At 38.2% G+C, this 13655-nt stretch overlaps 1 protein-coding gene and 1 pseudogene across 1 annotated transcript; both read left to right on the forward strand.

The window, feature by feature from the left end:
* Positions 1 to 2246: 2246 nt before the first annotated feature.
* LOC148872190 (pathogen-related protein-like) lies at positions 2247 to 3763 on the forward strand. Its single transcript, XM_088972555.1, has 4 exons — positions 2247 to 2522; positions 2674 to 2806; positions 2926 to 3224; positions 3407 to 3763. Exons 1-4 carry the CDS (start codon positions 2364 to 2366, stop codon positions 3560 to 3562), a joined length of 747 nt encoding a protein of 248 aa, XP_088828681.1. The 5' UTR covers positions 2247 to 2363; the 3' UTR covers positions 3563 to 3763.
* Positions 3764 to 7824: 4061 nt separating this feature from the next.
* On the forward strand, positions 7825 to 12070 carry LOC148872191 (uncharacterized; annotated as a pseudogene).
* The last annotated feature ends 1585 nt before the right edge of the window (positions 12071 to 13655 follow it).

The raw sequence follows: 13655 nt of genomic DNA on the forward strand, positions 1-13655 counted from the left end.
TTCCTTACTTCCATATAAGACTTCCAAAGTATCTAATTTCCGACTCAGAGTTTGATTTTAACAACCCAATTAAACGGTAGTTATTTAAAAAATCCGCTCGATCTAAATTTAATACATATTACTATGACTGTGCATTTGTTTACATTAAATTAACATGGGTTTATTAATAAAGTTGATTTAAATATTGAATTTTCTTTAAAATCTTATAAATTCAAGTGTTATGGTAGTTATTTTTTGGGAGCATTTTTCTTTTTGGATTTGAGAGGGGGGAAATCTGATCGATTGGATTTTAGTTTTAATTGACCAAGAATTTCATGTTCATTTTTCAGATTAATGTGGGGACTAGGAAAAGTTAACTTTCGTGATACCCATCTCCTAGGTGAGTAAATGACATTTTCACTTGGGGGGAGGGAAATTCCCAACACTTAAATGGGACAAAAATGCCACTTTTAATAATGAAGTTTTATGGTTAAAATGGTCATTTCCATTTTTACTTGGGAAATAAAAGAACATGGGTAAATACACTTACCCGGATAAGTGTTTCCTAGGAAAAACTTACCCAGATAAGTAACTTACCGAAAAGCGAACGGCCCTTAATTCACTTATTAACGAAAAATCTACCAGGAAAGACATGACACCAGATAGGAGTAGCAACAAGGCCGGTTTCGAGTGGGGTTGGGGATTATATTTCTTGTCCCTCACACCGACTTTCAAATAAATCTCAGTCCTTGACTCTTATCCCTGTCGGAGATAAAAATTGCTCTCCATCCCTGATCCCTGAAGGAAATGGATTTCCAGTCAAGACTTTGAATGCCTACAATTTTTAAATTAAAATAAGTTTGAAAAATAAATTTACATAAAATAAGGAATTGGTCACTTTTATGATACTGACTGATTGATTATAAGTTTTTCGGGCAACATAGTTGAATCCAACATTAATATACATAAAATAATATAATATAATATTGTATTTTGATGAGATTTTTGTTTAATTTATTAATGATACACAATACTTGAATCTGATCCAAGCCCAATAAAAATCACATGGATATGGATAAGATTCGATTCTAATTCAACTATAATAGGCTTAAACTCAGACCTGTCCAAATCCGACCCACTTATATTCCCAATTCTATACTTATTAACCATGCAAATTAATAATATGGGTCCCATGCAATCTCTGCAGCTTAAGAATAAGGTTCAAAGTATCCACATATATCAGTCTGTGTCGGCCGATAAATATCATACTGAGAACACTCCGTACGCCCCTATAGAGAGTGTATCAGAGCTCTGACCGATTCAGGAGGTGGAGGAGCTCTAAATCGGCCTACCGGCATATCGGGCGTATCAATATTTAAAACCTTGCTTAACAAGATTAATGCTCAAGAAGCTTATCAAATCTGGAGTGTGTATATTGCATTTGTTCTGATTACATTTCACCAAAACATGACTAATTGGTAATAGAAGGTTGACTAGATTCATTGTAGTTCTCCTAGCTCCTCGGTCTATTGTCTTGTTCTTGATTGATTTTGAATTTTTGATAGTTGCGTCTACATTTCCACGTTACATATTGTCACGTTGGTCAATGTCGCCACCTTGATGGAAAAGTCAAGTCAATTAAATCTCTTCCTTAATTCCATGTCACATATTCTTTTGATTGTATTCTTTAGCATTATTCAACGATCGATCGATGTACCGTTATTTGGATTAAAAAAAAGAAAATCCACCGTACCCTTTTAAACTTCGGTTTTATCTTTACTCGAACAATTAAACAAAATGACTACACAACATGCTCATCTTCATATTGATTACAAAATTATGATGGGGCTAATTAGCTCCGAATAGTAATAAAAAAATAAAAAAAAAAACTTGGGTTTTGTTTATTCAGTTCCAAGAGTTAAAAATTGGTATGTGTAGGTGAGAGAGTTTTGCATAAGAAATCAATTGAGCGAATTGTTCTTTCATGATCAAGTAATTTAATTACTAGTGTCATTGTTATACTTATTGGACTCTTTCCTAATTAGTTAGAGGGTCTAATCGCCGGCGGGAGGCGGCCGGGAGCTGTCTTATGGTTGGTGCAAAGCAAAAGTACACGTGGTACAGATGTGGATGGGTTCGTTCGGATCTGGTCTCCTAATTGGGAAAGTCGTGTAAGCACGGAGTAATGAAAACCAAACCCATTTGAGTGGTCTCTAATCTCTACATGCTTGCATGGATTTGTCTATATATATAATCTTTCCTCTTCGATATCTACATATATCGGTCCCCTCATCATAGACTCTCGGTCTCTCCACCCTCACATAATACAGAATACACCCAACGTAACAGACAACAAGCTATACCTTTTTGCAAGCAAAAGATCGATGGCTTCCTCTAATGCTGCTAGTGATCAACCCGTGGTTGAGGGTGACAAGTACAGATCACATATGTATGGAGAAGGAGAGAAGAATACCAAATGGAGGCTTGGTGCTCCTCCCAACTACGATGCTGTGAACAAGCTCTTCGAAGAAGGCCGAACTCAGGTTTCAATTCTCTCTCTTTTCTCTCTCTCTCTCTCTCTCTCTCTAACATATCACTCACAGCTCTAAGGTTCTATTAGCAATGAAATAGCTAGCTTTGACTACTACTACTCTGATCAGTATTTAATATTATATTCTTCTGATCATTTTGTAGGAATGGCCAAAAGGGTCACTGGAGGAAAGAGTCCAAAATCTTGTGAAGACATGGGAAATGGAGATCGTGCATAAGGTCGATCCGGCTGATTATAAAACTATAAACACTACAAACTTTACAATCAGCATAAATGGTACAATCTAAGTACTGCATACTGATATCTCTTCTTTCTCCCTTCATATAATTAGTTAACTATATATTTCTATCTGCAAACTAAACTTCTCATTGAAACAACCGGTGGGTGAAATGTAGGAGGTAAACCAGTGCCACTTGAAGAGGTTGGGAGAATTGGAAGTTACAATTTATTCCTACAAACACCCTTGCCACCGAACTTACGTGTTTATGATCCATCCCTTGAAACAAGTCAATCGGCGTCTCAGGCTTTCCTCACCACATTCTCTCGTGGGTTCGCTGTGGAAATTCTTCAAGTATATTCAGGTCCCCCGGTGATTGCCTACAAGTTCAGGCACTGGTCTTTCATGGAGGGTCCTTTCAAAGGCCATGCTCCCACTGGGGAATTGGTGGAGTTCCATGGAATTGGCATCTTTCATGTACGTCTCTCTCTCTCTCTCTCTCTCTCTCTCTATTCACCTACCTTATTCAATTCCTTCTTAGTTTTCTGCACCATTTTCATCTTATTAGTAGCTAGAATGTAATTTCTTTATGAGATTAATTAGGAATGGAATTGCTTACTCATTTTGTTGTGTGGGGTTCCATCGATCTTATTCTTCAGATGGATGAATTGATGCGCGTTAAGAGGGTAGAATTCTTTTATGATGGAAACGAATTGCTGGCAAGTCTTATCAAAGGGCCTTCTACAGATGGATCAGAGGCCTCAACCAAAGCATCTGGGGGTTGCCCATTCTTCAACAAAGTTACTCAAGCTTAACTGCCGTTTTGAAGCATGCATATATGTTCTCTTAAATATCTTAATTAATAAAATGCCATGACTCTATGTGAGAAAGTGCATGTAATGTGTAGGTGGAATAAATGGCATTTCTACATCGTTTGTTCTTTTCATCATTTATGTTGAAGTGAAAGTTGGAATAATGAGAAGTAATGTTAGTAATAAATGAAACTTATTTGCTTACATTGTCAAATAATTAGGGGGGAGCATTATGGACTTTTCCTTAACTAAAACGCCCACACTTTTGAATTTTGTCCTTTTCTAAGCATCAAGCAAAAATGTAATTTGAATTACTACTTTTCACTTGATTCAAGTCTTTCTCACTAAGTTCTTTACATATATGAACATCAACAACACCAGTTAAAAGCATTTGTGTATCCACAGTTCGGTTTCCCCTTCAATTTGGGGACATTTTTTCAAGAGTTTGGTGGTTTACTGGTCTATGCCTAAGTTTGTGAAGGAGCTGCTATTGGGTTGGAGATTGGAGGGTTTTAGCAAGAAAGGTAATCTTGTTTGGAATACCATTCTGCATGTTGTTCTTTAGTCCATTTGGAATGAAAGAAACAACAGAATATTCTATTAGAGCTGTTCATAATAAGACCCAAACAGACCAAACCGACCAACCCGAGTTGGTCGGTTTTTCTTCAGCACCGGTTGGTTCGATTTCCGTTTTCAAGTGTGAAAACCGAAACTGAACCAACCCAAACTGACTTAGATATAAATTATATATATATAATATATTTCAGATATTATTAATATATATATATATATATATTTCAGCTTTATTTCAAAAATATACATATTATATATAAAATTTCTGATATATAAAATATCATTTCTAATCCATCCAATCATTTTTAATTTTCAGGCATCCAACATTTGCCTTCTTAGACTTGAATCTTTTACTGTTCACATCAATCGTTGAAAAATGCTAAAGAATACAATCAAAATGTCGACAAGAATAGACAACCAGCAAATAATAACTAATTAAGGAAAAGAATATGTGACATGGAATTAAGGAAGTGATTTAATTGACTTGACTTTTCCATTAAGATGGCGACATTGACCAACGTGACAATATGTAACGTGGAAATGTAGACGCAACTATCAAAAATTCAAAATCAATCAAGAACAAGACAATAGACCAAGGAGCTAGGAGAACTACAATGAATCTAATCAACCTCTATTTCCAATTAGTCATGTTTTGGTGAAATGTAATCAGAACAAATGCAATATACACACTCCAGATTTGATAAGCTTCTTGAGCATTAATCTTGTTAAGCAAGGTTTTAAATATTGATACGCCCGATATGCCAGTAGGCCGATTTAGAGCTCCTCCACCTCCTGAATCGGTGAGAGCTCTGATACACTCTCTATAGGGGCGTACGGGGTGTTCTCAGTATGATATTTATCGGCCGACAGACTGATATATGTAGATACTTTGAACCTTATTCTTAAGTTGCAGAGATTGTATGGGACCCATATTATTAATTTGCATGGTTAATAAGTATAGAATTGGGAATATAAGTGGGTCGGATTTGGACAGGTTTGAGTTTAAGCCTATTATAGTTTAATTAGAATCGAATCTTATCCATATCAATGTGATTTTTATTGGGCTTGGATCAGGTTCAAGTGTTGTGTATCAGTAATAAATTAAACAAAAAAATCATCAAAATACAATATTATATTATATTATTTTATGTATATTAATGTTGGACTCAACTATGATGCACGAAAAACTTATAATCAATCAGTCAGTATCATAAAAGTGACCAATTCCTTATTTTATGTGAATTTATTTTTCAAACTTATTTTAATTTAAAAATTGTAAGCGTTCAAAGTCTTGACTGGAAATCCATTTCCTTTAGGGATCAGGGATGGAGAGCAATTTTTACTCCGACAGGGATAAGAGTCAAGGACTGAGATTTATTTGAAAGTCGGTGTGAGGGACAAGAAATATAATCCCCAACCCCACTCGAAACCAGCCCTGTTGCTACTCCTATCTGGTATCATGTCTTTCCTGGTAGATTTTTCGTTAATAAGTGAATTAAGGGCCCGTTCGCTTTTCGGTAAGTTACTTATCTGGGTATGTTTTTCCTAGGAAACACTTATCCGGGTAAGTGTATTTACCCATGTTCTTTTATTTCCCAAGTAAAAATGGAAATGACCATTTTAACCATAAAACTTCATCATTAAAAGGGGCATTTTTGTCCCATTTAAGTGTTGGAAACTTCCCCCCCCCCCGCAAGTGAAAATGTCATTTACTCACCTAGGAGATGGGTATCACGAAAATTAACTTTTCCTAGTCCCCACATTAATCTGAAAAATGAACATGAAATTCTTGGTCAATTAAAACTAAAATCTCGTCGATCAGATTTCCCCCCTCTCAAATCCAGAAAAAAAACACTCCCAAAAAATAACTACCATAACACTTGAATTTATAAGATTTTAAAGAAAATTCAATATTTAAATCAACTTTATTAATAAACCCATGTTAATTTAATGTAAACAAATGCATAGTCAAAGTAATATGTATTAAATTTAGATCGAGCGGATTTTTTAAATAACTACCGTTTAATTAGTTTGTTAAAATCAAACTCTGATTCCGAAATTAGATACTTTGAAGTCTTATATGGAAGTAAGGAACATAAAGTTTACAAAGTCTTTAAATCAAAAGAAACAGACCTTGGCGTGATGCCTTGGAATTCCATCAAATTTGGCGTCCACCACGTTACGTGCCTATTATAATTTTATGCATTCAGAGTTCAGACCAGTGATATCCATTTTCTCCAATGACTATTATTTATAATAATGAATTTACATGAAAATGATTTTTTTTCTTGATAAGTTACGTTAAAAGGTTTTTGAGGAAGTATTAGCATTATTTCATGTAGTTTGTTGGATGAAGTATCGTGTATGTTTCTGTTGGACAGCTGATCTTGACTATGTTACAGCCAAGAGACCCACATTATTGATAGTTCTGACTTCTGACATCGTCACCGAATTCTATATCGTTATATGTTCGGTGCCCTATTTGTATTCAAATCAGGCGCTTAAATCACTTCTCACTACACCCACCTAACTCCTTTAATAATTTTATTTTTCATTCAATGTTGATATATAAAAATTAATTATTGTTAATTGAATATGAATAAATATTTTTTAATAAATTTAGCTTTATTTATAATTTATAGTAATTTTAATAATTTTTATTCTTTTTATTATTTTTAAATGAAATTTTAATTAATTTTAAATAAATAAAATTAATTATAAATGCTAACATTTTTATTAATTCCACTAATAATTAACAATTATATAGGAATGACAACGGGGTAGGTTCAAGGCAGGGCACCCCATCCCTTTCCCTGCCCCATAGTCAAGATACACCATTGTCACCCTCACCAACAAGCCTCTGTGGCAGATTTCGCTCAAGCCCGTGGTGTCTGGGAGACTAACGAAGTGGTCCATCAAACTAAGTGAATAGGACATCCGGTTCAAACCCCACCCAACGTTCAAAGCCTAAGTCTTGGCAGATTTAATCGTAGAATGCAGGTTCAGCGCGCGAACATCGATACTAACTAAGCACGCTATTGCGTTGGAAGCATCATCCAATATGGCACCTGTCCCATTAGGATTGGACTAATGTGGGACCAAGAGCCCTAGATTCTTCATGTAAATGGCTCATCGAATCTACGAGGCAGCAGCGTTGGGCTGATGCTGTACGGTCTAAGCAAGGTGAAGTTGGAGTATGCTCTTCGATTTGGATTTGATGCGTCGAACAATGAGGCAGAGTGAGAAGCGTTGATTTCCGAGCTCAACTTAGCAAAGGAAATGGACATAAAACACCTCATCGTGTGTAGGAGCTCACAATTGGTGGTCAACTAGGTTAACGGTGATTACGAGGCTCGCGACCAAACCATGGCAGCATACTTAACCAGGTTAGAGAGATTTTACTGAACTTCAACTCGTGATTCTTTAAGCAGATACCGAGGTCTGAGAACGCTTAGGTCAATGCACTCTCTCGATTCGCCAGTACCAGGGAGAACGCGAAGCGGACAATATACATCGAAGAGCTGCCTCGCCCTAGCATTTTCGAGGGGGCAGAAGAGGTGGCTCCTATGTCTATAGCGGAACCGAACTAGATAGATCCGCTCGTCGACTTTTTGAATGCTCTTCAGGAGGTTAGCGGCATCGACACCCGTCATAGCTCCTACAAAGGAAAAAGAATTCTAGTCAGCTATGAGATGAGGTAAGTGCAAATAAGAGAAAAAGAGAGAAGTAATGTGTGTGCCGAAGTAGAGGTCTACTAGGAGGATTCAGCCCAGCTCGCACAAGCTTCTCCTCGGTCGGGAAGTCTTCCATCTCTAGGCCAAGGTCCCTCCCAAAATGGATGATTGCCCTGGTCTCTACATCTAGCATCACCTCAGGGACTTTAATGTTCACTTGCCAATGAGTTGGGAATGACCATCCTTCGGGGTTCCGAACAAAGAAGTATCTTCTCTTCCAAGTCGATACCTTGTCCGGGTTACCGAATAGAACCTTTTACCCGAGGCAAGGTGAAAATTAGTAACTTTTTCGGGTGTCACTGAGCAGACAAGAGGATTTTTTCTTAATAGAACAAATCGAGCTAAAGGTATCTAGAGAGAGGTCGGTATACTCGTGGAAGAGTGAGATCGTACCAACAATAGTACGGATGGAGTTTGGGTGAAGCTGATTGATGGTGATGTTAAAGAACTTAATAATCACTATGATGAAGGGGTGAAGCGGGAACCACACCCCGACTACGAACTACTCCTTAAAAACCACGACATCATAATGATTATGATCGCAAGGGTACTGACCCAAGGGAATAATGAAGACAAGGGTGTCGGGGAGACGGTAACGAGCTATTAAGGATAGTAACCTGTCCGAGGTCATCGTGGAAGGACCGAAGTTGTCCGGGTCCCGACCTTGAATAGAAGACAAGACCCCCTCTCTGGAGGTCGCCACTCTGCCAGAGGTTCGGGTTCCTCAAAATGAGCTGACCCGACTCCCTCCTACGTATTGCAAAAGTTATCAATGAGCTTTACCCTCCCTCCTACGTATTGCAAGCCTATGTTATTCTCAAATTTCTTACCTATCAACTATTTCAATTGTAGAGCCACATCCACAGCCCATGGTTTAGGCCGCTATATGTAAGAAAAAACAATTTAGAGCATAAACATTCAATCAAAGATTAAACAAATCGAAGACAATTAATTTGCATTATAAACAATGTATAATTGTTTTAGAACAACTATAAGCAACAAAAGCTAATGAACAATAACTTGGGTACTGGTAATTAGAACTAGCTGAAAATGATAAACACAAAAACATTGACAATACTTTATAAACAAGAAAATGTTTACTTTTGTATATCTTGAATACAAGTAAAGTGGTGAATGCTTCTAAATTCTAATACATTACCTGTGAGAAATGCACAACAGATTCCCTCCTTCCACGTAAGGTTCAATGGATTCCCTATTTCCACACGTGGTTTAAATGTTTAATAGACTCCCTCCCTTTCGCTATTAGTGAGGTATGAAGACAATTGAGTGCTGTCAAAGACAATGAAGATGTCCAAAATGTCTTCTTTCTCTAGGGTTATTTTTTCCATTCTTTTTCATTTCGTGGTTCAGGGGGTTGGGATGGTCATGTGTTTTGAGTGGGGCTCACCTTTTAATCGAATTCCCTGATTAGGAATGCTAGCTCAACACTTAATTATGTATGTATTTGTTTCTGTTTACGTTTATTGAATAAACGTTTATACTTTATTTGCTGATAAAACCAACAAAGATAATAGTTACAACCGTTTATGACAACTAGGTGCCATTAGGCTCCACATCAGCATAACAGTGAAAAATCGCCTGCCTGTTTGTGGAAGCTTTAAAAAATAACTTCCACAAACAGTTGGCATGCACAAAAACTGAAGTTCACTTTATCATTTTCGGTGCATACAAAAGAGCAAGAGAGAAACGACTGAAGTGGCACCTTATGTGGCAGCATTTATTGAATAAATGCTCATGGAACAAAACACCCTATATATTTCAATGATTTGAAAGAGCCATGGACAATGCCTAATGCCATGTGTTTTAGCTTAATGTTGGCCTTCACATGTTAGTATGAGGTCCAAAATGATCCTTTTAATTCTTTAGATCAAAAGTGGATGTTTGGCAAAGTTTGAGAGTAAAATTCATGATAATTATTTTTTTTCTGGTTAATCAGCAATCACTTCCCCCTTTCCCCTTTACCCCCTTTTTTTCACCAAATGCTGATTGCGGGATTTGATTCTGCATCAACACTGGGACAACCCAACTAACACACCAACGAGCCAGCACTCGATTGGTATCATGATACTGATTTAAGTTTTATGTTTTGCATAAATCTATATAGCATATATAACATATAAATAAGGGACCATACCATTTTAACCTCTTTTCAAACAAAAAACTTTCAACTTATGCACAATGTGCCTGTACACTAATATTTATAGTAAAGAAAGATCGGAGCATTGGCTTTTACTTAAATAAAAATGATTAATTAGTTAAGGGTAAATTCCAAAGAGCCCCACATACTATGGGGTCTGTGACAAAGACCCCTATACATTGCTTTGTGATAGGACCCCTGTACTATAACCGTGAGACAAAAATACCCCTTAAGTTAGCTTTCGGTTGAAATCTACCGTTACAATATTTTTTAATCCCCATATTACCCTTATAGAAAAACACTACTCATCTTCTCGAAAGGGAGATTAGGGATTATTAAAGGGGTGACTATTGATGAGAATGGATTGGATGTCTTGTATTGGAGGAAGCTTGAGGGCGGACAGAAAAAGAGAAGTTTCCGTAAGGTCAGACAACAGCTCGACAATGGAGAAGAAGCATTGGACGCCCGTAAACAAGAGCGACCCAGGATAACTGAACCAATTCAAGAAATTCCTCTGTTTCATGAGAGCTCTTCAGCTTCTTCTTCGGAAATTGGGCAAGGAGCACGAGATCCACATTGAGAAGAGGCTAGCTCACCTGTATATGATTGGATTCCTCTACACGAAGTGGACAGACCACCGACGCCAACTCCACCACCAACTCCTCCACTGCAAGCAGCCTCAACTGCTGACCTCCAGTATCAACACCCTCGCCTAGACCAATTCCAGCATCAGTGCCCCCACCTTCATTACCACCACCGCCGCCATCACCAAATCCACTATCAGCGCGCTCACCCATGTCATCAACATCACCACCACCACCACCACCACCTCCTCCTCCTCGTCCTCCACAAATTTAAGAGGTGATTCCAGTGAATAGAAGCCCTGTAGCTCCTCCTCCTCCTCCCACTCCTCGTCCTTCTCCACAAACTTCAGAGACAATACCAACAAAGATAAGTCCTACACCTCCTCGTCCTCCTCCTCCTCCTCCTCCTCGGCCGCAAAATTCAAAGGCAATTCCAACAAAGAAAAGTCCTACAGTGCCTCCTCCTCCTCCACTAGTATCGCTGAAGAAAACGCCAGCACCACCGGCACCACCACCTAAGCCTGGAGGTTTCTTCACCGTCCAAAGATGAACAAGTCATCACACTAATCCATATTTCTTCTACAGGTTTGACAACAATCTCATGGAAGCCCTGTTCGGTTATGTTGCCACCAACCAGAAATCCCCTGAAAGAACCAGGACGTCAACGGATCCAAGTAGCTCCAACTCCATCCAGCCTGCGCGCACCTTTATCCTCGACCCACAGAAATCCCAAAACACAGCGATAGTGCTTAGATCTCTTGCCATTTCTCGCCAAGAGATCCTTGATTCCATCCTTGAGGGTTGTGGCCTTAGTGTTGATACCCTTGAAAAGCTTACCAAAATTGCCCCAACTAAAGAAGAAGCCTGTCATTCTCGACGGCTGGTACCAAAACCACTTCTGGTGTTTTTTCTGTGTGGAAATGGATCGGTTCGGGCACTGATAAAACTTCTGGATTCCTTGCCATCGTCTATAGATATCGCATGCCTCGTCATTTTGGAAGAATGTTACTGCCTTTTCAGGGAAATTCCATCAACGAACTCCAAGAAGCGAACCAATTATCTACTAATAGACTTTTTCCCATCCCTAATCGTCAGATCGCCGCCCTACAAAGTGCAAGTTAATAAACAAAAGAATAGGGGGGTAATGCTGGTGGAACCCCATTTGCAGAGGTAGAGAATAGCAGCAGCGGTAATCCCCGATCTCTCTTTCTCTCTTATTTGCCACTACTGTTTAGGAAGATGAATAGTGCTTTTCTCCCAATGGTTTATAAGGGTAATATGGGGATTAAAAAAATATTGTAACGGCAGATTTCAACGAAAGCTAACAAAGGGGGGGTTTTTGTCTCATGGTCATAGTATAGGGGAATCTTTGTAATTTACCCATTAGTTAAATACGCCATGTCTTTTAAGTAAATTATTTAAATGTATATATATATAGAGAGAGAGAGAGAGAGAGAGAGAAATCTTCACTTTACCTTTCCTCACAATTTTACTTGTTTTCTAATTTTAGTTTTCAATGAAGGGATGGGAGATCCATCATATGGATGGCCGAACCCTGCAAAAGGTTGGAAATTTTTCAAAAATTTCTTTCTCTCCAATCCGGGAATCGTATTCCCTAATTTAGAAAAATGCATTTTCAAAGTTCGTTCTTGAAACAAAACTAGACCAGATCCGAAACCAAAAGAAGGGAAAGGGAAATACTTGAAAAGGAATTAAAAGGAACTCCCAACATAGGTGTTCACGCCCAAAGAGGATACCAAATTCGTCTCCACTGAAGGTGACATAGCGAATGTTGAGGCAAGATCAACAAGAACTTGGGATTCTTCACCAAGAATCGAGTAGGGTGGTGTGAGCACGATTTCTGCTTGTTTCTTCACCAAGAAACAATATCAATAACACTTCTTGATCACTTCCAGTTGGTGGAGATCGAACTGGGATGGCGCCAATAACTGATTGAGCGAAAATAATGCAGAGAGGATTGTGTTCCTTTTATGGAATTCACCCCCTATTTATAATCCCTTTATGATCAGCTTCCTAATTTGATTATGAATGAGATTTTCTAATCTAAATCTTGTATTTAGATTTGGACTCTTAAGTTGATAAGACTTATCTTATCCAACTACTAATCCCAATCAGATTATAAACCCAGAATGGCCTAATTTAATCAAACCATTTAAGCCTAGTTCGAAATGGGCTTAGGCCCATTAAGTCATATTGCTAACTTTACCCATTAAGTGTTGGCTAATTTGATTCTCTTTGTATGGCGTGGAACCCTAACATTGATCTACACAACAACCACATGGGTTCAGCCTAGCCTGTTACGAGGCTTGGCCGAATTCACTGTAGGTCACAGTAAACCCCTAAGTCCAACACCATGAGCTCTTAATGGACCCAACAGTTATACTAAATGGTCATTGGGTTGAGCCATCTTGTGAAAACCCAAGGACTGTGGGCAGATGCAAGATTAGCCCATCAAGTATTACCCTCAATGGCCTTACACTTAACCTCTCAGCCCTTAATGATCAAACACTGCCCAACAAGGGAAGACCTCCCCGTCGGCTGCAAGGTACAGTGCTGCACTCTCTACTCACATGGATCCTAGGAATTAAAACCTTTTGCAAACCAATTTGAAACCACAATATATAAGTATATCTCTATATAAATATATTTTGCAAAACCAAATTTCAAACACATTTGAAATCCACTACCGGTAGTTTAGGTTTCCATCAGAGATAGTGCACTCCCCAATCATTCACTTTGCCCAACAAAGAGGCTAATCCTATTACTATAATCTGAAGGGATGAGATATCCATCGTATAGACGCCCGAATCTTGCGGAATAGAATGGGCAAATTTCAAAAATTTCTCTCCATCCTACTGGGGAATGTATTCCCTATTTTAGAAAAATCATATTTTTCAAGGATCAATCCTGAACCAAGAACCGAACCAGATCTGAACAAAAGCAGTAGGAAAGGGATATACCTGATATGGAGAAATAGTATCTTCCAATGGAGGTATTCACGCCCAAAGAAGTAACCAAAAACTGCT

This window comes from Nelumbo lutea, chromosome 2 (assembly GCF_056320005.1).
Source record: "Nelumbo lutea isolate HS-2025 chromosome 2, American lotus-T2T, whole genome shotgun sequence".
Lineage (NCBI taxonomy): Eukaryota > Viridiplantae > Streptophyta > Magnoliopsida > Proteales > Nelumbonaceae > Nelumbo > Nelumbo lutea.